Below are 18,405 nucleotides of genomic sequence, written 5' to 3' on the forward strand. Positions count from 1 at the left end.
AGCCCTATACAGAGGCATATCCTCTATATATCCTCTGAATGAAATCAGTTAAGCTAGCAATAGTATGTTTCCCTGCTTGTGTAACTACACCAGACAGTTTGGGGTACAGGGCTATTACTAATAAATCACCATAAATAGATCAATATGTCAGTACTTCAGTGCTTGAATCCAACCAGCTATGGGGAATTTGTCCCTTGGTAGCAATCAATCTGCTGTACTTAAAGTTTCCTCACCAGATCTGCAGCTAGCACAAACTGATCAATGCTGTTCCAAGTCAGTGGAGCATAACAGCTTTGCATGTCCCAGAGTTCACCCTTGCAGGTCTCCTCCTCCTTTGCAAGGACACAGAGGTTAGATTATCCTTTGCTAAGCACATGGGGTATTCCTAACTCTCAGTTCTTTATGCAAAACCAGCTTTTCTTACCTCTAGCTCAGAGCAGCCCAGCCAACACCTCAGCACCTTTCCAGGTGCTGCCTAGTTTGGTACTCCACAGGCAGCAGCCTGCAGCACTTCTTGGAAGGAGATGCAGCAACATGAATTCTGTGAGACATCTAAATTTTGTCCTCCTGGGGGGGTGTTTTGCCAGGTGGTACAGGGGGAGAGAGGCAACCTTGTAAGATGCTGGGCTGCTCTTTCAGAAGGGTAAGTAACATTGCTAGAAAAGACAGGAGGGACCTGGAGGAGATCTCAGCAGCCTGACTTTAGCTACTAAGTCCTGCAGCTGAAGGAAGGTTCAGGGCTACATCCCACAGCAACCTTCTCCACTTGGAGCTCTATCTCACATCACCTGTGGCTGATGATTTCTGTGAAGAAGCTTTTGTTTTCCATGGGATGCCTGCTTATAGGGCCTCCTATCAGAATTGACTTGGGATGCAGGTCACAGGAGTCTGAATTCACCCAGAGGTCATTTCTGTGACTCAAAGCAAAGAAAGCACAGGTGCTACTGGCTGCTGGAGTGGAAGAGGGGGTCCCAAAGTGGTGGTGAAGATGGTCCAAAACCTGTGAGCAGTGATGCACACACTACCAGGGCAAGGATTCACAGCAGAATCCAGCAGTTACCCCAAACAAGACTTGTTCCCAATACAGGGTATTAGGACTGCCAGATAAACAACTTTGATAACTACCACCTACCTGCAAATGCTGTCCAGAGCTCGTGGCTGCTAAGAAGTTTCCTGGGACCAGCTCCCAGCATGCCACATTCAGAGGATCTTGCCTGTGGGTACATGTTTCCAGAGGTGAAGCTCCCCATGCCTCAGGGACACGTGGCCATGGCCTGGAGACTGTGAAGAGAATACCTTGTGCTCTTCCTGCATGGCTGGCCGGACAACACCACCACTTTTGACAGGCTCATTCCACTGCTCCCCAGAAGTAGGTCTGTCACACAAAGATGGACTGTGGGCCATGGTTTGGGTCTGCATGCCTGATTCTCTCATTTTCAGATTCCAGTTAAGTGTCAATGGATTTTCCTGGTCATTGCTTACTGTCCTACAAATGACAGAGATTTGTGCAAAGGGTCCACATCAGTCATCCTCCTGACACAGGGCCCTCTTCCTCAAAAGTTGTGCCATGGACAAGAACAACCACAATCTTAGCAGCCACTGTAACAGCTACACTTCTGGTGGCTTGTCATGAAGAAACCCCAGCAGTTCCCAGGAAGGGCCTGCCCCCCATAACAGCAGCAGCAATTGATTATCCAGTGCATCTTACAAATCTGTTCTGCCAAGCTGCCTATTGCTTTTCAGCTTTTGTAATCGGCCACCCACCTCTCACAGTTGCAGGAAAGAAGCTTGGGTGGTACCATGACCTCTCTCTGTCCATGTGGCTCCTCAGCACTTCTGGTCTGCTTTCCTGCTCCCCCTCCAAGGAGGCCTAAGAAAAAAGCAATGCACTGGACCTTCCAAACTGGTGAGAATTTATGTTCCTATTTCCCATCTAATGGCCAGCCTGGAGGAGAAACTGTGAGCTGCATAGGTCTCTTAATTCTTCTCAGTGATATGTCCCCAAGGTTACCTTTCAAACACACTGTGAAGTTCTCCAAGGTTACCTTTCAATAGGTGCAGAGCCTATTTTGCAAGGATGAGTTTGAGCTAGGCAGAAGAAATCAGGCTGCAAGCCTCCACACTGGTTTCTTTCAAGCTTTGCAGGCTGTTCTGAAAATGTATTGTGTAATTTAGCAGACTGATGTGCTGAATTGAGCAGAGTTTTCAATTACCAATATAAAAATTACTCCCTAAGAACAGACATTCATTCTGCTCTCTCCAGCTGTTCCAGGAAGGCATCCCACTGCTCACAGCGCGGTTTGACTTTGCTTTGTTTGACTGCAGAGTCCTTGACTGAAGGGGAATGGCTGCATTCTGCATCAGGCCTGGTACACTCTTGACTGCTGGAGGGAACACGAGGCACCAGCAAGCAGTATCCCAAGTACTGACCCTTGCAACCTTGTCTGTGCAGCTGTCCCTTTTCTGGGCAGCTACTGAGGAAAACGTGTAGAAGCCTTTCCAGCTGAGAGGAGCCTGGTTTTGCACAAGAGGAGTGGAGCAGCTCTGGCAGTGCTATCTGCTGTTTATCTGCTGCAGCCTGGCCCCACGGTAGAGTCATTTCACTGAGATGGGTCACAGTAGGAGAGAGTGACTCTTGCCTCAGAGCAACGCGATTCCAGCAAGCGTTAAATAGTTCAGAGGAGTTTCTCTAGCAGGGAGCGACAGAAGTTCAGCACTGGTGTCAAGCACTGAGCCCATTTGATCTTGCTACAATGCTCCTGGGTCACAGTTAAAACATCTCACACAGTGCGACTGCAGTACAGGCAGTTTCTATTGTCAGTAATGTGCCTTCTGGAGGCAGCCTTGGACTGCAGCTGTACCTCCGTGACTGCAGCTCCTCACAGGCCCCTAGCATGCCCACCCAGCAGGCTGGTCACAGCTTCAGACCCCCTGGACATCATCAGCTTTCCTACTCCTGCCCATCCAAACACAGGCTCTGCAAGCTCCCCCCTGCCCCAGACACCCAGGAGGGAGTTTGCAGGAGACCAGTCAGGCCAGAAGCTCCAGGAGGAGCTTCTCCTCCAGCTGGAGAAGAGGGAGGCTGCGATGGTGTCACCTGTCTGCACAGGCAAGCGGCTTCTGGGCCTGGAGAGGGGGTCAGGCTGGGTTGCGGTGACTCGGGTGAGAGCCAGGAGCGGTGCCGTGCAGGCAGCCCCGTGCTGTGGCCATGGGTGGGGAGGGCTGGAGAGGCGGGAAACGCTCCCCAGGCAGGGGAGCCCGCGCTGCTCTGCCCCCCCCGCCCCCTGCCCCCTCAGAACTCCCTCAGCCGCGAGGCGATGAGGCGGGACAGAGGCGGCCGCACGCGCGCCGGGCCGACCCAGCGGCCGCGGGCCCCAGGCGCCCCGCGGAGGCGGGAAACAGGGCGGTGCGGCCGGCCCGGCCCGCCCCGCCGCCGGGCTGCGTCCTCGCGCCGCGGCCTTGCCCTGCCATCCCGGCCGGACCGAGCGGTAGGAGCGGGCTGGGGCGCAGCGCGCGGGGGGCGCGGAGAGCGGCGCCGGGGCGGCCACCAGCGGCCGCGGCGCTCCGGGGGCCGCTCTCGGCGCCAGGCGGGGGTCAAGTCCCCGGGCAGGCCTTTCTTCGGAGCCGGAACCAGCTGCCCCAGGAAGCCGTGAGGCGAAGGCCCTTCCTTCCCACCTCGGGAGGCCCTCACTCCAGAGGCGTTAGAGACCCCACGGGCGGGACCCGCTGGGCGCAGGCAGTGTGAGCCTCCGGAGGGCAGGCAGGCGCTGCCGGGAGCCCGGCTCGGCAGGCAGGGCGGTGAGGAGCGGGCAGGGCCGTGAGGAGCAGCAGGAGCAGGCAGGGCTGTGAGGAGCAGGCAGGGCCGTGAGGAGCAGCAGGAGCAGGCAGGGCTGTGAGAAGCAGGCAGGGCTGTGAGGAGCAGCAGGAGCAGGCAGGGCGGTGAGGAGCGGGTAGGGCGGTGAGGAGCAGGCAGGGCCGTGAGGAGCAGGCAGGTGCACAGTCACGCCAGGAAGTCAGGCCACGGCGGTCAGAATCGGGCAGCCCGGGTGAGCAGCAGCCCCATCCGTGATCAGCAGCAGCCCCATCCGTGATCAGCAGGCAGCACCACGGCTGCTGGGGCGCTGCTGCTAGAGCCCCGCACTCCTGCAAGGTTGCTGCTGGCCCTGCTGCTGCGCTGAGCTTCAATAGGCTCAGAGGCATGAGGTAAAGGTGTCGGGGAGGCCCCAGGTGAGCTGATTGGGATCACTGGGGCTTGTCAGTGCTATCAGGGCCCTGACATCAGCCCCCCTGTCTGCCCACCCCTTCTGTCCTCACACCTTGCAGGAGTGTAGGCTCGGGAGGGACAAGCTGTGGAGCAGTTTAATTGCTATGAGGTCTCAGGGCTATTTAAGGGAGCAGAGACCTGAGACAAGGCAGTAAGAAGGCAGGAGAGGCTTGGGGATAGGGATAGTCATCTTGCTGATGGGAATCCCCAGGGGTCAGAAGGGCTTGGGGGCAAATGGGAGATACTAAAACTACCCCTGGAAGACCCCCATAGGCTGGGGGGGTGTGTGTGAGGGGGTAGCATTTGCTGAAGAGCCAGGGGTTGAGTACAGCCAGGCAGATAGGCAGCGATGAGATAGGTGGAAGTCGATCTGGTGTCTGACAGGTTGTAGATCCATCCCTCATGCCGCATTCCTTGCCCCGAGGGGTGCACGGGGGGTGGCAGCAGTCACCTGCTGTGTCACTAGCCAGCTGCTCTCTCCGAAGTGCCGACTGGTGGTGTGAAAGGGTAGAAGCACCAAGGTAAAAGAGGAGAAGGTGGTAACAATTTAGTAGTGGAGGCAGCATCCATATTCCCAACATTGTGGGTTTGGACTAGCACAGGTGCCTGGCTGACTGCAGCTAACTGGGGGAATTCTGTGTGGTTCCCTCTTGCCAGATCTTCTGTGCCTTCTGGTCAGGTTGCATCTGCTGCAGAGACACAGAGAGACTTTCTCCTCCTGCACAGGGAAAGCTTGTTTCTTCCTAGGAGCATTGCTAGTACGTGCTGGGAGGAGGATTCCCCAAACAGGCAGGCAGGGATAGCAGCTTGGGATATTGAATGGGGAGCTATAAATCAGCAAGCTGCTAATTAAGACCACAGGAGGCTGGTGAGTTACTAAAGACCTGTATTATTCTTTTCAGAGCTCTGGGCCATTAACAAGATCCCTGGGACCTATTCTGAGCACCTGGCTCTCCAGGGACATCACTTGTGAGCACTCTATTTTGGGCATGTTCTCAGAGTTGAAGTTCCCTGTGCCCTGGGGCCACGTGGCAGCCAAGGCCTGGGGACCCTCGGAGGGACAGCCGGTGTTGTGCCTGCACGGCTGGCTGGACAATGCCAACACCTTTGACAGGCTCATTCCGCTGCTCCCCAAAGGTAGGTCTGGCTCATCAGGATGGTTCCTGTCGTGTTGCAGGGCTGTACCCCTGATACTCTCTCCCTTTCAGGCTACTACTACGTGGCCATGGATTTTTCTGGCCATGGTTTATCCTCCCACCGCCCTGCAGGTGCCCCTTACCATTTCCTGGACTACGTGACTGACGTGCGCCGGGTGGCAGCAGGTGGGTAGCTGAAGGGCCCTGTGAGGAGCTATTTGTGCAGGAGGTAACTGGTCCTCTTCCTTAGAACAAGAAGGTAGCATTTACCACCAGGAGAGGGTTCAGTTCTTCCTGCTTCAGTGTGATGTTAGCCAATACTTTGTGACCACCAACTGAATAACCACTCCTCCTTTTTTACTGTTTTGAGAGGAAGAAACAACAGGCCCTGGGAAGCCAGGCTACTATAAAGCAGCAGTGATGAAATGCTGGATGACTTTTTTTGTAAGCAGCCAGTGACCTCTGATACTTTCCTTAAGGCAGTGGACCTGGCTCTGTGTCCTCACAGCTCCTGTGGAATGCCCTGCAGCAGGATGCTCTGTCAAGGTCTCTCTTCCAGCAGATGCTGCCCAGTTAGGCTCCTTTGCTTCCTGCCAGTCTCATGTCTGGCAATGAGTGGGAATTTGCTGTAGCTTATTTACCATCCAGAGAGAGCTCGAGAGCTGTGTGACTTAGCTACCAAAGAAATGAAGCAGTGGATGCTCTCTTTCTTTAAAACTGGCCTACTTAGCCACCCCATTTCTGGATTAGGAAGCAAATTAAGCAGTGCAAAAGCCCTCCTGGGAGAAGGGGCCTGTGTTGGTGGAGAAGCAGCAAGATGCTGCTCTGGTTTCTAATGCAGAGCTGTCTGTTTTTGTCTGTTGCCACTTAGCCTTGCAGTGGAGACGGTTCACCCTGATGGGTCACAGTATGGGTAAGTGGCTCTTGTCCTTGTAAGCTGTGAAATTCATGGAAAGAGGAGTAGATAATTAATTTACAAGACACACTGCTGGGAGCTGGGTTGGAATATTTATGATGTCAATTCCCAGGTTCCTGCTTGAGCGATTCAACAGTCTCTGCCCTTATTTGAAATGCCTTTGCTTTCAAGACTCTGTAGTACAAACAGTGGTAACTTCTTGGGGCCTTTCCCCCACCCCCAAGGACATGCAAAGGGGGCTGTCCTACTGGAGAATTCACAGCAGGCCTTATGGCCTGCTCCCCCTGTAACCACAAAATCTGGGGACAGCAGGACCCTTCTAGGTGGCCTGTGGAAGCTTGCAGAGGGGAACTGAACTCTAAGCACTCACTTCGTGCTTGGGATATGATTAGGTTTTGCTCCCCAGGGCTGCTGAAGCCACAGCTCACAGGACCTGCAGCCTCTGCTCTGTGGCCTTTGCTGCCTAAGAGGGAAGAGGGGATGGTGCAGGACAGGGAGTCCAGCTAGCTATTAATTGGGCTTTCTGCCTGCATTCTGCCTGCTCAGAGAGCTGTACTCTGTAGCTGGGGCTTTATCCTTTGGTACAACGTGCATTTCTGCTTCTTAGCCCCTGCTGTGGGGAAGGGAACTTTCTGGTGTGGGGCAATCCTGTGGATAACTGACCACCATTCCCTCCTTTGCAGGTGGGTCTGTGGCAGGAATGGTGAGTAAGGCTTCCTTTCTTCATGGGGTTTGTGATTTCTGTACCTGGGACAACAAAGGAGAAAAGAAGGAAGGGACAAATTGTGTGGGGCTTGGATCTCAGGGTAGCAGAAGCCCTTCCCTGACCCCTTCTCCAGGGCAGCAGGATGAAGACATCACTCAAGCTCCAGCTGTTCTCTTTTTCTCATGTTGTTTTCTCTCTCCTCAGTTCTGTTTCCTTTATCCTGAGATGGTGGATAAGCTGATCCTGCTGGAAAATCTTGGCTTTCTGCTAGCTCCAGAGGTCAGATTTCAAGTGTCTTTCCCTTCTCTTTTTAAAACATTAAAAACCAAAATTCTTTTCATTTATTCAGAAAAAGCACTGCTCTGACCAGTTCCTGTCAGGTCACACAAGTCTCTGGGCTTTCCCTTCTGGCAGGCACAGATCTGCTCCTCGTTGTGTGGCATAAGGGCCCTGCTTAGGGCGGCCCTTAGAGGACACTTGGTAGCGCTCCAGATCCCACCAGCCCTTAGCACTGAAATTCACTTGTCTGTGCCATGCCTTTGTACAAAGGGAACTGGAACCTCTGTCTGAGCAGCTGCCAGCTGAGGGTGTCTTTTTACCAACAGCTTGTTGGGTAACCTGAGTGCCAGATTGGTGGATTTCTTTTTCTGTTCCTGGCAGGACATAAAGCTCCCTTTGCACCCTGCCATCATCGCTACCAGGTGCTGGGGCTTTGGTTTGCAGAAGCCAGGCAAAAGCCCAGAAGCAGAGACAAAAACTACCACATTTCCCTTGTTCTTTGGACACTTATCCTCCACTCAAAAGTGAAGTAGGGAAGGGTACAAAAGATTGCAAGGGTAAAAAGTTACCAAGTCCTTTACAGCAGTGCTTAGTTTTCCTGTTCCTACTTTGTCTTTTAAGTGTTGCTGTTCCCTTTTTTCCCAGAAATGGGTATTTTTAATAGGGTGTTCAGAACTGGTACCAGTGCTGAGAGATGCTGAAGGGTGAAGTGCTCTCTTCTACCCTCTTGGAAAGAAAGAAGCTTAATCCTGTTGCCTACCTCTCTTTGTTTAAGGACACCGAGGCGTGGCTGGAATCAAAACGGGTGGTGATTGACAGACTGCTGAGTCTAGAGGCAAAGCAGCAAACTCCCAGAGCACGGAGCCCTGAAGCAGCTTTGGAGAGGTAGGTTTCCATCTGTCCTTTTCATTTGCTGTCTGCCCTCACCCTGGACAGGATTTGTCTGGCTGAACAAGAAAGGAAAACTGTCCCTGCATTTCTTCTTTCAAGTCCTCCTCTGGAGTCTCAGCAAGACCTTTTGCTTCTGCTGCCAGAAGCTGCTGATTCTCCCTGCTCTTTTCTGAGGCAGCCCAAGAGCTTGCTGTCACCTTGTCATGCCATTTGCGCTTCGCTTCCTCCCTTTTCCAGCAGAACAATCTCTCTGCCATGTCTCCCCCAGGCTCTTAGAAGCAAACAGCCATCTGACAGCAGAGGGTGGGGCAGTCCTACTGCAGCGAGGAGCAACTGAGACACCCGCTGGTAAGGGGCTGCATGGAGGCAGGGCTCATCACTCTGCTGGGCCAACACTGGGCGTGTAAGGGAGCAATGCCAACAACCATTGTCTTCTGCAGGGTACAGGGTGCCCTAGCTGCAATTCTGCAGAGCCTGAATAGGATCAGTTAGGTTTGGAGGCAGGCCTCTCCATTCCCAACAACTGGGGCTGCTGTTCCAGTCCTACAATGCCTGAGGAAATGAGAAAAAAAGAGGAATCTGAATGAATCCTATTCTTGACTCAAAAAGTCTTGGGCAGACACCAAAGATGAGGAGAAACACAGCAACTCCTGCCCCTGAGAGACATGAAAACCTTCCTGTTTTCTTTATTCCAGGGCTGGTGTATAACAGAGATCTGAGAGTCCGTACGGTGAGCACCTCTCTACTGCTGCGTCCCCTGCTGCTTCCTAGCCCTGGCAGAGATAGTGGAGGTCCCCTCAGTGAGCCCTGGCCTGGCCTCCACCCAGCTCTTCACTTTTCTGCTTCCCAAATTTCCACCTCTCTTTTAAATGCTGCTGTTGTAAGAGCCTGCACTCCATCCTTAACTGAGTCAGCTTACAGAGTCACTGAAAAATGTTACTGTTATTTTTTTAGCACTTGTCTGTCCCAGGGCCTCCTGGCCACATTTTCCTGCTGTAACAACTCCTCAGGCAGCAGAGGGATAGATGCTTTTGATCAGGTCACCCATACAAGAAAGGGAGACAAAGTGGAACAAAAGTGCTCATGTTTGATACTTTGGTAGCCTTGTGCCACTTTTGAGGAGCAGGGCCTCCTCTACCTGCGCTGCTGCCAGGGCATGACAGCCAGAATCATGTACTGTCTCCTAGTGAGGATTTTTAAAGCTTTTCTCTGCAATGAGATCATTCCCATATGTGCTGCATCCCTGCAGGCAGCCTTGTTGGCAGCCCTGAAACACAGCTGGACAGAAAGAGCCTTTACAGAGCCAGATACTCTTGTGCACAGCTTGGCTGTCTGTCATGTCCCAGCATAGCAGCTTTGGGACTGCAGACACTTCTGCCTTCAGAGCTGCTAGTGTGACAGGGTTCAGGGACACCCTCTATCCCCAGCTGCTGTCACTGACCTTTGGCATTTTCTCTGCACCTGCAGCAAAGTCGAGAGTACTTCACCGTGGAGCAGTGTGTGAAGCTCTTGCAGAAGATCCAGGATCGTGTTCTCATCATTGTGTGAGTGAGGCACAAGCCAAACCAACCCTCACTGCCCCCCTGTAGCCCCTGGTACGGGGAGCAAAGGTTAAAATGAAGTCCTCTGCTACCACCTCCCCTGCAGCAGCCCCCCAGATCTTCAGGCCAGTTGGCACAACAGTACTGCCCCACACAAGAAGCATTTCCCAGCTCCCCACCGCTGCCCTGCTTGGACAGGCTCCTGGAGCAGGCAGGGAGCAGCTGGAACATCCTCCTCCCAGCCTGATGCTGTTTCCAGGCTAAGCATTTCCTGGTGCAAAAGACCTGCTAAGGAAATGCCAGTCCTGCCCTGTCTTCCCCACACTCCTGCCTTCCCTCTGTCCTGCAACTTTCTGTGCAGCAAGGAGCCAGCCTGGCCAACATAGCTCTCCACAGCACCACTCTTACTTGCTTCCCTTCTGGCTTGACTCTTTTCTGAGCCACAGCAAGCCAGCCCACCCCCTTCTCCAGACCCAGAAACCTCTTTCTTGAGCAAACAGGTGAAACCATGGCAGTCTCCATCTCCATCCTGGAGCCCCTATCCTGACCCAGTTCCTGCAACCTCTCCTGGATGCCTGGGGCAGGGAGGAGCTGTGGGGAAGTAGCTGGTGGCTTGTGCAGAGCCCCGTAAGGTGTTAAGGTGTCTGGGGTGGGGATCTGGTTCTACCAGGCTTAGGCATTTTTCTCCATCTCCTTGGAGGGCAAGATGTGCAGGGCTCTGGCTGCCTTGGCTTGTGTGGTGCTGGTTGAAAGACCCTAGGAAATGAGAGGAAGTGCTGGAAGTTGAGAAATGAGGTGCAGTTTTGGCTTCCCATGTCTGTTGGAATTGCAAGAGCTGCTTAAGGGTTTTCCTGCTTGTCCAGAAATGCAACATGATGGTGAGGATAACCTCAGAGAGCACACCTGAGCCTGGGATGTCACCTTGTTTCATCACCTACATGCTGGCTTCTCCAGGATTGCCCTGGTATCTCCCTCTCCAAGCAGGGCACACTGTTCAAAACAGCAGCATGGAGGAGGGAAGGGGCCAGAGGGGAGATGGAGAAGCTGAATAGAAGAAAAAAGAGCAGAAGACAGGGTGGGAAAGGGCATGATGACACTAGTTAAGGAGCCAGCCCTGGAGGGGCAGTATTTAACCACTCTCCACTCTGATAATACTAGGGAACCACCCACAATTTTAAACAGATTGGTAGAAACTAGCTGCTTAGCCAAGCTGTGCAGTACTCCTCTGACCACTGTGTATGACCCTGTAACCCTGCAGCTTACAAGCTGCCTGGAAAGAACAGTTTGGTCTGTCACTCCACTGTGTTGGGGACACAGAGAAATGGAGGCACCCTGTGCTGCCCTGAGCCTTGCTGTTGTTTTCCAGAGCACATGATGGACTCCTGGTACCACACAAGCTACACACCAAAAACCAGTTTGTGAAAGCCCTGCGGGAGGCTTTTGACACCACCCTCAAAGAGGTGAGAGCAAACTTCCATCCTTGCATCTGCCACAAGTGCCACACAAACCCAGTTTCCTTCAAAGAACACTTTCCTGACACCTTGTGTCCTTTCTTTCCAGCACATCCAGCTAGTAGAGGTGCCTGGGAGTCATTTTGTGCACCTGAACGAACCTGAGGTGGTCTCTGGGATCATCAGCAACTTCCTGACAGTGCAAAATGCTAGGGCCAGGCTCTAGAAAGCCCTCACTGCTGCAGCAGTCCAGAACAGAGAGCTGAAAAGCAGGCTCTGAAGGAATCACCACCATTCCTACCTCACATCCATGATGATGAGTCTCTTTCCTAAGCTTAGCTCACTGCAGGGTGGAAGCAGGTCTGCCAGAGATTCCCTGGAGAGCATCTCAGTGGTTAAAGGGAAAAGGAATTCTTTCTGCACTTCCAGCTCTTGAGAGTACAGGGACAGAGGCTCAGCATGGCCTTCCCCTTCCTTGCTCCCAAGCTGCACCCTGAAACAGCAGGAACACAGAGAGGTACCCTCTGGGGGAGCAGCATCACCTACTGTAGCATTGCAGGTGGCTTATCTCATCTCCTTCCTGAGGATGCTGTGACCAGCCTCCTCCAGGTTTTAGACTTACTGCAAAACCAGAGAAGTGTTCTGCTTCTCTGCTCACTCCCATGGGTGCCTGAACTCAGAAGGCCTCAGTGTCTCTGTTCTGCTGTGAGAGCTGCTGTTTTCAAAATCAGCTTAAGTGAGAGCTCACCTGGGCACCAAAGGCCCTTTTAATGAGCTCCTAGAGAATCTGTCACTAATCCTCTAACTGCAGCAGCTGGGAGAACTACTAATAATGGAAAAGTTGGCAGAAGTGATTTCAGTCCTAAATAAAGATTAAGCTCCCAGTGTTGATGTCTTCTTGACTCTATAGGAGTGAACCACCTTTCTTCTGGGATGCTTGCCCAAGCAGCTAAAACCAGCCCTTAGGAGGCAGTGGTTTTTGCATGCCGTCTGCTTTAGGTAGAGCACATTAAGGATCCATCTGCCTCCTACTTGATGCAAAAAGCCAAGCAGGCCTGGCAGTCTCCCCCTGCAATGGAAACTGCATTTGCAGTGGGTTTTCTAGGGGAGAGTAAATCCATTTTGACCTAGTTCTGTGGAATTTCCCAACATTTCCACCTGCATTCATGGTTGTGCCTGTATTGAGGCTGCAAGCTATAAAATATATGTGGTACAAGCCAGGAGATGGCTCTGTGCCCCTTCTTGGTCACAGAGTGCACCAGAGTGAACAATACTTGAGTCCAAAGGCAGCACAAAAGAAGCTGCACATACCCTGCCTCCTGTGGGCTGGTGCCAAGTGGAAACAGGCCTTGGGAGTCAGGTTTCTCCCTCAAGAGCCAGGCTGACATCTCACCTTGTTCCAGTGACAGTGCTTACATCAGACCTTGCCATAGCCCAGGCTAGAGGCCCATGCAAGAGGCCCATGCACAGCTAGAGGACTGGGCACCCCAGCTCCTGGCTAAGGAAGCTGCCTGGAAGGGAAACACCAAGGCAAGGGGTAGGGTTCTGTACCAAATCACATCTTTCCTTGTCATAACAGGTCTGGGAGCTTCCAAGCTGGCCTCTTCTCAGAAGTCACATGGCTCTTCTTACCCCCAGATCAAATGTGGGAAGGAGCACCACAATACAACAAGCCATCACATTTACTGCCACCCCAGCATACAAGCAGCTGTGTCCCCCCCAAGACCAAGGGGGAGAGGGAGCCTTGCCCATGTTTTGTGAACATAGCAGCAGTTTATTTACAGTTCTTCAGCTGTTCCCTGCTCCTGCAGAGGCTGTGTTAGGTCAATCCCAGCTTTCACCATGCTTCAGGAGTGCCTTGGGTGGACAGGAGATACAGGTTGTCACAGGAAGCACTTTAGTGCCTTGACCCAGCTACCCTGGGAAGCGAACAGCAGCTGTAAGAGCAGGATACCTGTGCAGGTAAAGGAAAGTCTTCCTCCAGCAACAGCTGCTGGGATCTCCTATTTCAGATCCAAGGGCAGGGACAACCCTGAAGCTGCATCCAATCCTTGAAAGCTTTTGGCACATGGAGTCTGCAGGCACCTCTCTCCCCATCACAGGCACCTGAAGAACAGCTCAGCACAGCTCAGTACGGCCGAAACTTGCGCTGGGCTCGCATCAATGCGATTCGCTGCTTGTCCTCCTCAAACTTCTTCCTCAACTGGGCGATGTCTGAACAAGGGAAAAAAGAACAGGTCAGTGGGGTGCAGATCTCCCTCTCCTGGGGACCTTCACAAACAGGACACCTGCAAACATACACACTTCCCAGACCAGTCCTTTAGTGCTTGGGCTGAGTACCAGCTCTGGCTGCCCATCTCCAGCAGTGCTGCAGCTCCCTCTTGGGGAGGGAGCTGGCTGCTTTTTTTCCTTTCAATGGCTGCTGCCTTTGGGCAGATTAAAGGACTACCTTTTGGAAAGCCACGACCTGCACACACTCTCCTGCAAAGTACTCCAGCAGCCTTTGAAAGGACAAGTGGTGGCAGGGCTCCCCAGGAGCTGGTGAGGCCATTTGCACAGCCAACCGTTCAGCTGCAGCTGGAGGTAGTGTGCACTGAAGGCAAAAGGACATCCCTTGGACTGCAGAGTGAAAGCCAAGAGGGAACAGCAGGGACAGGAGACTGAAGCACTCACGTTCCCTCTTGGTCTCGCGATGCTGCCAGGCATAGAAGTTGAGCAGCTCTTTGCGGGCCCGCTTCTGCTTCTCCTTCTCCAGCACTCTCAGGCTGGCAGCCTCTGTGCGGGGCAGGCCAGGCTTCCGGCCCTTCCGCGTCACTTTCACCCAGCCCTCCTCATCTGGAACGCCCTCCTCCTGGGCTGCTTTGGCTTCTTCCTGTAAAGACAGGAGGATGAGGGCAGCTGAGCTGCCAGGCAGTCCGATGCACAGCTCCCCCACGGCCCCCCTAACACATGCAAAGCTGCAGCTTCTGGATGAGATCTGAAGGAAGGCACAGGACCAAGGCCACAGGCATTCAGCTCTTCAGTCATAACAGTGCATGCCAGCAAGGGCCCAATTTATCTGTAGATACCCACTGTAAGCTCTGGGTGTGGAAGGGTCAGGTCCAGCAGCTGAGAGGTAAAGCAACCCTGCCAACTAATGTGTTTCCCTCTGCCCTTTCCATTGGGATACCAAGAGACCTCTCCCCTGCTTAGCTGGGTCCCATCCCCAGCCTGGCCTCACCTCTTCTATCTTTTTGTCATAGTCTTGCATGTAGGCATCCACCTCAGCCTTCAGCTCCTCTGGATCCACAACTGAGGCTGCATAGTTGGCAATCCACTCTGAGACAGAGAGGGCAGAAGTTAGCTGTAACCTGTGTTAGAAACAAGCTCTGGTGTGCTGCCTTTGGGCATCTCTAAAGAGACCTGCTGTGGGGAAGGACACTCTCTCTTTCCATTTCTATTCAGCCTCCCCACTACCACAGCTCAACCACAGCCAGCAAGTCATGAGAAGAGCTTGAACCTTCCCCCAGGAGGAATAGGGTAGCTTTAGGTCCTAGAAGTACAACATTCAGGGCTGTGTTCTTGTCAAGGGATCACATCTGAAGTGCTGTCATCTTGACAGACACCAGGTGCCTGTTGTTGAGTCTGGATTCCATTTTGAGGGCGAGATACAGCTAGTTTCTCTCAATCTATGCACTACCAAAAGACATCAGGAACAACTGCCCTTCCATTATAGCAAGTGACCCCATTGTCCCAGGGTCACTGGACCAGACTACAAAGTCTAGAACAACAAGATCACTAAAAACAGGACAATGAAACACTGGGTATTTCCCAGCTCAGTACAACAGGGAGAGGTAATCTAGGACACAGAGCTAGATTCAGCAAGGAACATGAGCAGTTCTTCCTGTCTCCAGGTAGTGAGAAGACAGCTTGGGCTGACTTACTGCTAATGCCAGTCTTCACAGGGTGACTCTCTGTTGATACCAGTAAGGGACCTTGCTGTGACAGGGCCTTGGCTGCCTGGACACCAGCTGGTTTCCTGAACACCACATATGCCACATGAAAGCCCTAAAAAAGACACACGGGCCAGTCAGCTACACTGGGGAGACTTCTACTGCAGCTCCTTGCTGTGTCACCAGTAAAATAAAAGTAAATAAAAGCAAAGCACAGGTTGCAGCAGGATAGCAAAAAAAAAAGATAACATGAACTTAAACAAGTAATCACTGTATCCAGTGCCACTCACGGTGTCGATATTGCAAACACCACCACTTAGTGCCTGCAGTCTTCTCCCATTCTCACCAGTACAGCATCAGCATTCCCCTCCCTGCCCAGCCTTACCCTAACAGTTTTGCGGTTGAAGAACTTGGACGTCGACTTCTCTTTTTTCTCCCCCAGCTCCGGCTTGTCACAGAGGTGCACAGACTGGACGTGGCCGCAGCGGCTGAACAGCCTGACCAGCGAGTCCTTGGCACGGGAAATCAGAGAGCATGAGGGGATACAGAAGAGCCGGAGCGATGCCTCCCCCCGCCCCCTCAGGTACGGACTACGGGGCGCATCGGGGGGCTCCGCAGCACGCCCACAGCTACCCCGAGGCACGCCTGGCTCACGCCAGCCCCACTCACCCGGCTGCAGTACGGGGGGACGTTGAGGACGAAGAGGGTGCGGCGAGCCGGGTGCGTGGTGCCGGCGCCCTCCCGAACCTGGTGCTCCTTCACCAGCAAGCAGTGCGGCGACCGCTGCCGCTCCCCGAACTTCACCGCCAGAGCTGCAAGCGACGCACCGGTTAAGGATTCCGCTCCCGCCTTAGCCCTGCTCCCGGTCCCTCCCGCGCCGCCCCGGACCCCCTTACCCGTGTAGCCCGGCGGCGCCACCGCCGCCACACGTTCCGCGGCGGCCGCCATCTTAGCGCGGCAGGAAGCGGGGGCGCGCAGGGGCCGCCGGGAGCTGTAGTTTCCCGCCGCGGCGCGGCGCCGCTAATGGCCGCAGCAGCGCGGGCTGCGCCTTCCGGGCCCCGAGGGACCCCCTGCCGCACGTGGGGTGGCTCCACAAGGTTCTCCCATCCAGAGCATCTCACGGCATGGTCCGTAAGAAAGCTCACTGCTCACCACCATTTAGCGTAACAGTTCTGAAAGTGAAGCCCTGGACAAGTGTAAAACACAGGCAATGTGCTTAACCCTAGAGAGGCATAAATCAATCTTGCATAGAACATTCAAAGACAACTGTGAACCCAACGTTTTTTAAAGAGAAACTTGTATTTATGACTGAAGACAAAGATAATGGAGCAACACAAATGTAACAGATGAAAGAGTGTCAATGAAAGCAAATTATTTGGAGAGCTGACTCAACCAAATGTCCAAGTTAATGAGTACCATCAGAACAAATGGTACATGCAAAAGTCATGAAAATGCACCAGACAAGCATAGAAATCACAGCATCTCTTCAGAAGTCAGTGTGTTTCTGAAAGAGCAAAGGAAAAAGAAACAAAGGTTATTACAAGTTAGCAACCCCTGGTCCTGGCCAGCCACAGCGAATTACTGCAAGCAACCAGCGTTTCACTGGGGAGTCTGTCATCTCTAACAGCCCGGGAAGAACTGAACAAAACTATAACCATGCTGTATGAGAGTGGATGGGGACAGATGTGAGCTCTGTGGGATGCAAACAAAACATGCAGGACAGCCAGGAGAAACTGGAAAGCTGCAAGGTGAACTACTTATAAGGGGCTACAAATAAGTGGCTACTCTTCTTTCAGAGCCTAACAAATGCAGCCACACTGTAACTTCAGGAGGCTGAGGAAAGTAACACAGTCCAAGACACTGCTGTAAGACAAATCATAAGAGTGGTGTTTAAGCACCCATTGACTTAATTTAAATTAACTAAATCAAACCAGATGCTGCCCCAGATCCCAGAGCAGCAGTTCTTCCAAGGAAGTATGTTCGTGACATTTCTCATAGTTAACCTAAACACAATGCACAACTTCAAAGCAAGCTGAAGTGCATCTTGGTATTTGGCTTTTGGAATGGACATTTCTATTCATAATAATAAAAAAGGCTGAATCTCTCCATTCTTTCAGAAGGCAAGAGAGATGCACTCAGGATACAGCTCTGCACATTCCCACAGCTATCTGATAACTGAAGTACCCAACTTCACCTAGAACAAGCACTCTGATTCCACAGTATATTTTTTCCCCCCCTCTCATAAAGTAACTTTAAAAACTGTTAATCTCTCAGTAACAAATGTAGTTCTTTTTCTTTTCTTTTCTGACAGCAGAACTGGAATGTAGGCAAGGCCACAAATTGCTCCCACCTCACAAGAATCAGCTACCAATTCCAGTGATCCGGAGTAAAAAGCTAAGGAGCATCATCACTTCCCTCATCCACATACTCCTTTTTCTCTTCAGTTTTGAAGTTTCCACATGCTTCTAAAAGCACACTCGATTCAGTGTTGGAACAACTCCATCTCAGTTGCTCCACAGCATCTAAAAAGGCTTAGAATCCACACTCTGTATAACAAACGTTTATTCAGAAACAGATAATACATTATCTTCTCCAAGCCCTGTTTCCTCCCCTTCCCCCCCCCCTTTTTTTTTTCCTTAATAAAACACAGGTGTTCAATGGGCAATCTATAAAAGGAGAATCATAGCTGTCTTAGGTCCCCTCCCTTGCAACATTTGCTGTTCACATGAAGCACCCTACCAATATCAGTGTAGTTGGTTTCCAAACTGGAAAGTACTCCAGAAAAACAAGTCCTGACAAGTCCCCAGTTATTTCCATGGCTAAAAGGGATACAGTGAGCTAGAGGAATGGTCTGCACAAGCTAAACAGAGCAAAGAGTTAATACAGGACAAGAAAGCAAATGAACCATAGGGCTGACCAAGAAATGGAATCTAGACCTACAACGGTTACAGTGTTCATTACAGTTCAGCAGAGCTGAACAGGATGGATTAGCTTAGTCTCCAACTGGATGGATCAAGCCCAAACCCCAGATTCTGGAAATGGCTCTTGACTTTCCTCTCTTACAGTACAATTTGAGCAAATACAAAAGAATAGAGCTATGGACTTCAAATATCCACGGCGATCAGCCGCACTGACACAAGAAGCGACACCTAGTGGCCTGTGGCTCACTGGTCCAAGGTACATCCTCAACTCTGCTCGGGACTTGCTTAACACTCCTCTCCGGCATTCCTTAGAGTGCTAACGCTCTCCTCTCCAAAACCTCTCCTTGAAACAGGGAGGTGCAACAATC

The 18,405-nt window shown here is 52.3% G+C and overlaps 2 protein-coding genes across 5 annotated transcripts; one reads left to right on the top strand and one right to left on the bottom strand.

Moving 5' to 3' along the window:
* The first annotated feature begins 3,384 nt into the window (after positions 1–3,384).
* On the top strand, positions 3,385–12,069 carry SERHL2 (serine hydrolase like 2). Of its 4 annotated transcripts, none has more exons than XM_068142602.1 (12): positions 3,385–3,488; positions 5,167–5,401; positions 5,473–5,586; positions 6,272–6,313; positions 7,000–7,019; positions 7,227–7,301; positions 8,077–8,186; positions 8,461–8,540; positions 8,888–8,922; positions 9,660–9,736; positions 11,100–11,193; positions 11,294–12,069. In XM_068142602.1, exons 2-12 carry the CDS (start codon positions 5,254–5,256, stop codon positions 11,408–11,410), a joined length of 912 nt encoding a protein of 303 aa, XP_067998703.1. In that variant the 5' UTR covers positions 3,385–3,488; positions 5,167–5,253; the 3' UTR covers positions 11,411–12,069. The 4 variants fall into 4 exon arrangements, with proteins under 4 accessions (XP_067998703.1, XP_067998705.1, XP_067998702.1 ...); XM_068142604.1 differs by lacking the exon at positions 3,385–3,488 and adding an exon at positions 3,546–3,798 and having other exon boundaries at positions 5,533–5,586; XM_068142601.1 differs by lacking the exon at positions 3,385–3,488 and adding an exon at positions 3,553–3,798.
* Positions 12,070–12,848: 779 nt separating this feature from the next.
* On the bottom strand, positions 12,849–17,305 carry RRP7A (ribosomal RNA processing 7 homolog A). Its single transcript, XM_068142606.1, has 7 exons — positions 16,013–17,305; positions 15,786–15,928; positions 15,502–15,627; positions 15,108–15,231; positions 14,405–14,502; positions 13,858–14,056; positions 12,849–13,398 (listed from the first exon to the last, which is right to left on the bottom strand). Exons 1-7 carry the CDS (start codon positions 16,062–16,064, stop codon positions 13,313–13,315), a joined length of 828 nt encoding a protein of 275 aa, XP_067998707.1. The 5' UTR covers positions 16,065–17,305; the 3' UTR covers positions 12,849–13,312.
* Positions 17,306–18,405: the final 1,100 nt, after the last annotated feature.

This window comes from Melanerpes formicivorus, unplaced genomic scaffold, assembly GCF_026170545.1.
Source record: "Melanerpes formicivorus ecotype bairdi unplaced genomic scaffold, bMelFor1.0.p_v2 SCAF_8, whole genome shotgun sequence".
Lineage (NCBI taxonomy): Eukaryota > Metazoa > Chordata > Aves > Piciformes > Picidae > Melanerpes > Melanerpes formicivorus.

Coding starts and splice junctions, on each gene's coding strand:
- RRP7A (XM_068142606.1), bottom strand. CDS start 16,064: ATGGCGGCCGCCGCGGAACGTGTGGCGGCGGTGGCGCCGCCGGGCTAC. Junction 15,628..15,785: donor TCCCCCCGTACTGCAGCCGG/GTGAGTGGGGCT, acceptor TCCCGTGCCAAG/GACTCGCTGGTCAGGCTGTT. Junction 15,232..15,501: donor TCAACCGCAAAACTGTTAGG/GTAAGGCTGGGC, acceptor TGTCTTTTTTAG/GGCTTTCATGTGGCATATGT.
- SERHL2 (XM_068142602.1), top strand. CDS start 5,254: ATGTTCTCAGAGTTGAAGTTCCCTGTGCCCTGGGGCCACGTGGCAGCC. Junction 6,314..6,999: donor CCTGATGGGTCACAGTATGG/GTAAGTGGCTCT, acceptor CCTCCTTTGCAG/GTGGGTCTGTGGCAGGAATG. Junction 11,194..11,293: donor TTGACACCACCCTCAAAGAG/GTGAGAGCAAAC, acceptor CTTTCTTTCCAG/CACATCCAGCTAGTAGAGGT.